A 6,000-nucleotide genomic window follows, 5' to 3' on the forward strand; every position below is an offset into this window, starting at 1 on the left:
GCCTGAAATAAACTCAGAAACAAGCCTAGTACAACGTGATTATTATATCAGTTCACCCCCTAACAGGATAAGCTACTGTTAAATAGGGCAGTACAGGTCACAGAAACATTTCTAAAACCAAGCTATCAAGCCAAATAAGATGCATCTGAGATTCAATGTAGTCAGTTGGCTGTTGATGGGCTGATGAGAAAACTCGACTTTCTGAAAACAGAGTTTAGTACTGGGTTGAAGTGATATGCCTCCAACTTTAGGTAAATGATGTGTGCCTCTTTCCACAAGACAGGTATGGCAACTTCAGACATTTTTACCTTGACAATCAAAGAAAGGGAACGAGAAAAGGAATCCAATTTTGTGCTCCGGCAATAGGTCATCCAACCTAGCTGGCATACAGCTTTTCCTTCTGGAGAGGAGTTTTCTAACTATACAAATGCTCACCTTCTACAGAAGGAAGCAGGTGGAAATGGTCATGCTGTCACGAAGTACCCTTAATTGGGACTGAGAACAGATGCTTGGAAATGTCTTTTCAAAACAGGTTTCTGAAAAGTTGTGGAGTCACTTTCAGAAGCATGTTGTGAAGTGAATTCTAACCAGGTGAAGCAGCTCAACTTTAAGGACCTACAATTTTCTTCCAACTGTCAAAAGAAATCTTTTCTATGCTGTACTAGACCGTGTCTTCAAGCACTGTAGAGCTGCCTATAATGGCAAAATGTGCTTCCTTGACCAGTGTGCAGTGCATAACAAAGGCTCTTGGGCGACTTGCTCTTCCCATTACTTCCTTCTTAAAGATTTCAGTGATTTTACACTTCACTCCTCACCTCAGGCAAAACAAACACAGCAAGTGATGGCCTTTAACAGAAAAGGCTGACATCTGGGGGTGTAATCAACAAATGTAAAAATCAGATTTGCATTAGATGTAATAATTAACAGAAAAAAAATCAAATTTGCATTAGAGGTAACACATATTGCAAAGATGAGAAAGTAATAGCACATGTCAAAGGGTACTTAATACTGCATCTCAGTCTCACCTAGAAATCACTGAAGACCTTCAGATGAAAAAAAAAAGTGAAGATGGGGTAGGTAAAACTCTTAAAGCTACTTTTCAGAAGACATCCTCAGTTATCTTTCTGCAGATACCCTCAAAATGTGAGGTAACCTTGTGCCTTACTTGGGGAAGGGGGGGGGGGCTCATCTGACTGCTCCAAAAATCAGGACAGAAAACAGAAGCCCTCCTAGAGCTGAAGCCCATGCATTTATCAATGCACTGAAGCAATGACTCATAGGATAAACATCCTGATGTTAGCTCTGAAACCAGGTTAATCTCATAGCTAAATGTAAAGAACTTGATAACTACAACAATCATCCCGAGTTTTGTTTAACCTGGACTCATTCTAAGGATATATGATTCTGAGTGCCTTCTTGCGGCTGTAGAAATTTTTTCCCCCAGACACAAAGTGTCTGGCTCAGTTTTAAATTTCCCCGCATATGTATACTAATTAGGTACAGGTCTTTGAATGCAAAAGTTAATGGAGTAGGAATTCCACACCAGACCTTATACCATGTTAACTGTTGCAAACCGTTTCCAAATATCACAAGAATCTCACTTGCACCAATGGGACTTCCATCAGTGAAATCTAGAAAGGGTAATTGCTGTAATTTTTTTTTTTTTTTTTTTTTTTTTTTTTTAAATTTAAAAACACACATTACTGTGGTGGGAGTGGGAGAAATAGTGACTCTTGGGGGTGGAGGGTGGGGTACTGGAAGGTGATCAAAAGGACACAGATGTTTTAAACTACAGTGTCAAAGGAGAACATCACTACTTGTAGGGGTTTTGATCATTTGCTCTAGACATTTTGTTTAGAGAGTCAGTCGGCAGCTGGGTGTATTCATGTAAGATGCAGTAGTCTGCCCAATAAGTTTTGGATAGCCAGCTGTACTTCATTATAGGCGGTGAGAACTCCTATGGATGCTGACCAGAGGTCCCACTGGCTTGAGATGGAAGTAGCTTTGGTGGGATGTAAAGGATCCCATGGCACCTATCGAAGAATATGGGAAGTTCTCCAATGTCCTTTTAAGAGAGGCCATTAACCCTAGTAGACCTAACCAGATCAAAGGGAAGGACAGATACAAAGACATAATCAGAGGGGCAGTAAAAAAAAAAAAAAAAAAAAAAGAGTAAAGAAATAAGATGCACAAGCTGAACTCATGGAAAATGCAAATGTGGACAAAGGATTCTGTATTCAGAATCACGAAAGATTCCACATACAAACAAAGGTTAAAAATAAAAAAAGATTGAGAACAATTAAACAAAAAACATGACTTCTTTTGGTCACTCCGCCTGTGCCACCAGTGACTATAGTCTAAGAAGCAGCTTCAGCACAGATGTGTCCACAAGGAAAGAATGGGACTATCACAACCTCTGCTAAGGACAGGTGCTAGCTGCATGCAAGAGAAAGATTTGGCAATCAGCAAAATCTCTCTCACATGGAAGATTAGCATGTGAGGATAGGTGCAGTGCATTTACTGCAGTGTGATGCAATGAATACCAACAGGGGTAAATAAAATGTTACAATAAAACTCAGGCACCCACCTGTAATAACACACACTTGCAACTCATTTTGATAAACATAGTATAAACCAAGGAAAGTCTCCAATGGATAAGAGAACCATTTCCACTGGAGTATAGGAAATGGTGCTGCAGAGCAGCTGGGACAGCAATGAAGCAGTGCAAACTGAGATCTACAAAAAATAATTAAATAAAAAAGGCTGCAATGCAGCATGCTAGTCACTTCTCTCCAAAGTCATTCATGGCATTTTACTGGACTGCCTCCTGCTCAATATTAGTTCTTGGGGGTCAGAATGGCCAGACAGGTATTCAGGCAACCATATGCAGAGATTTGTCCTGACATAGTAGAAAATGACATTTCTATTAAATCAATAAACTGCTTACCTCCAGTACCATCACCTCGTGTAAAATCACCGCCCTGAATCATGAAGTCTTTGATTACTCTGTGGAACTTGCTGCTCTTATAGCCAAAACCTTTCTAGGGTGCAAACATGAAAAAAAAATTAGGACAGCTATTAGAATTAAGAAACCAGAATGCTACAAAGTACAGTTTCATTTTAGCAGACAGCAAAAGGTACCAAAACACACTATATACACAATGCATGCTATAAATATCCCAGTTATTCCTACAATACAAAGAATCACTAATTTGGGTCTCTCATACACACTTAAAACAGTGGCAGCGACAGTTTCACAAATAAACAGGAAATATGAAGGCTGCAATACTTCTCCCTGAAATGGAAGTACAACAGATTTTAAATTTTTCTTTTTTTTTAATTTAACTAAAGAGTATGGAACCACCCACATGGATCTGTTTTAGCATTGCAAGACATGCAAGCCCTTTCAGTAAGCACATCAATGCTAACACCTCAAACAAAACTAAATACCTTAAGGAATCACAGGCGATAAATGATACAAATGCTAAAAGAAAAGAAAACAAAATCACAACCATACACACCAGTTTCCTCATATTTCCTCCAAATTATAAGCACATAAATCTGGCTGCACTCGCAGCAAAAATAGACAATGGCATTCATTAAATGTCCTTTTCCAACTCTCAAATGTTAACCAAATGGACTTTAGTGACCCTGTCTGTAAGCACAAAATACTGGTCACATAATGTTACTATGCCTTCACGACACAAATCATAATGGCAAAGGAAAGAAGATCCACAAAGCCTAAAGGCATTTGTGCTACCTAGCTATAAAAAACACATTATCACTCCCTCCTTTCCCTCACCCACAACAGTCAACAGGACTAGCAGTTTCCTAATCAAACACAAAACAATGGATTAGTGAGAGACTAAATTATCTTTAGTAAGCAATGCACACCACTTACCATCCAAACCATTAAAAGGCACACAACACTGACAGCAATGCCACATCAACCAAGAAGAAAATAAATTGCTAAAATTAGTGGTTCTAGGGTCAACTACTTTTTAAGTCTCTCCAAACATAGTAGCAACTACACCTCCCTCCAGGAAATTCTGGTGATGAGAGACAAGTTAGTTCTGAAGAATTAAAATGGTTTATTATTGTACGTGAATGAAATGAACGCTTCCTAGTATTATCATTCTGCTTTGTATAAAATAATTGCATGCCTGAACATGTACTATATAAACCTCCAAACAAATTAGACACCGGCAATGTACTCTTAACAAATGAAATACGGGCAAATAGAAAAGAATGTTTATGCAATGCATTTGTGAAATCATTTCACATTTTTTTTTAAGACTGCAAGAACAAGCTATAATGGCAAATGCTTTTATTCAATATTAAACTGTGTGTGTACCACAATATTCAGTTACTGTAAAGGTCAGATTTCACAACCTTGTCTACTCTTGCTAAAACCTATGATAAGCCAGAATCTGTGCCCATGCTAATGATCTTCGCAGCAAATGCATAACTGTAGACAAGATAATCTTGGACAAGGGCAGTGCTGCTTTATGCAGTTCACAACCACAAAACAAGGTTTTAATATTGTCATCATAGAAAAGCAATCAGGTAACAGAAGGAAAGCCTTCCATAGTTTGCTGAGCAAGCGGAGGTTATCACCACAAAATGCACTCCAAAACATTCCCACACACACAAAACATTCCCTCCCAGTTAGCAGAGATACCAGACTACATCTATGTTGTCCATATGAATGGAAAAACAGTCATAGAAGGCCTGGATGGAGAAAAGTACTTGCCTAAAAAAAAAAAAAAAAAAAGATATTCACTTGAAGAGGAGAATCCTTTTAACTCATTCACTCAGGAGCAGCTCAGAAAATGCTGCCTGCTTACTTCCACCATAGGAACAACAGTGCAGCTTGAGATCATTTTCAGAAAATCCATTTGTAATACCATGCAGAAAAGAAATGTTCATAACTTTTTAGCTATAAGAGCTAGACAAAAAATGTAAATGTGAAAGTTCTTCAGCAGACACTGACCTTTCCAACAGTGTAAATGTTGACAGTGTGCATCAAAGTCCTTATTAAATATTTGGCAAGCAATGCTGATATTGTGCATATTTTTTTTACCTTTCTGGAAAACCAAGCACAATATTGTGGTCAATGTACCATGTAGACCCATAACATTTGTATTTAATTTGTTTGTATGAATGTCAGCTTTAAAATGATAGCTTAACCATTACTGTGTGATGCTCCTTTATATAGATATTTCACAGAAATAGGATTCATATATTTCTCATAATTGATAAATAAACAAAGCATAATATCTCATCATCTGTAACAGACAGAGGCTACATATCAGTGTACAAGTTGTGTGGCTCAATGTCAGCCTCAACATGATGCATAATTTGTGTGATCACCATGCTCACTTGCAAAGATATGGGCATAATAATGAGAAGTATTGGAAATGTATAATTTTCACATTCCTACAAGACAAACTGTAATATCTGTACATTTGTACAGTACATACAGTTCTTTTACCATGTCGTAAGGAGTGAGTGTCTTATAAAGGAGGTCTTACTTGACACTACCTTGCAAAGTTATTTACCAAAATATGAAAAAAAATTTCCATAACCTAAGTCCGAAACAAACTTTGATAATCTGCACGTGTTCAACACACAGGCCCTATTCTTTTACCAAGTTGCAACCATCAATGCGGTCTTCAAAATGAGGTATTACTTAGCAATCCAGATGCTCCCTTGAAAAGTTACTTACCAAAATATGAAAAAATCTATTTCCATAAACGGAGTCCTAAAAAAAATTATATCTGTACATGTGTACAGCATTTAGACCCAGTTTTACCATGTAGACACAAATGATTGTAAATACAGATACCTTTGGACTATTTTCAAGCCATCTGCCTCTTACACCATGCAGAAGTGCTCACCTTCCTGACTGCAATAAATTGTAAAGTGTAACCACCACATGTATTATATCCCGTGTGTAATATGGCATCACCAATATCAGTCAATATGCTCAATCTCCAA

General features: G+C 37.7%; 1 protein-coding gene across 1 annotated transcript in view; it reads right to left on the minus strand.

Moving 5' to 3' along the window:
- PPIB (peptidylprolyl isomerase B) overlaps positions 1–6,000 on the minus strand; it is an 89,712-nt gene that overhangs the window by 40,737 nt on the left and 42,975 nt on the right. Inside the window, exon 3 of the mRNA XM_044077486.1 lies at positions 2,948–3,041. Coding sequence (XP_043933421.1) covers positions 2,948–3,041 — 94 coding nt within the window. The remainder of the gene's footprint in view (positions 1–2,947; positions 3,042–6,000) is intronic.

Source organism: Protopterus annectens, chromosome 7.part0 (assembly GCF_019279795.1).
Source record: "Protopterus annectens isolate FY-2018-M chromosome 7.part0, PAN1.0, whole genome shotgun sequence".
NCBI lineage: Eukaryota > Metazoa > Chordata > Ceratodontiformes > Protopteridae > Protopterus > Protopterus annectens.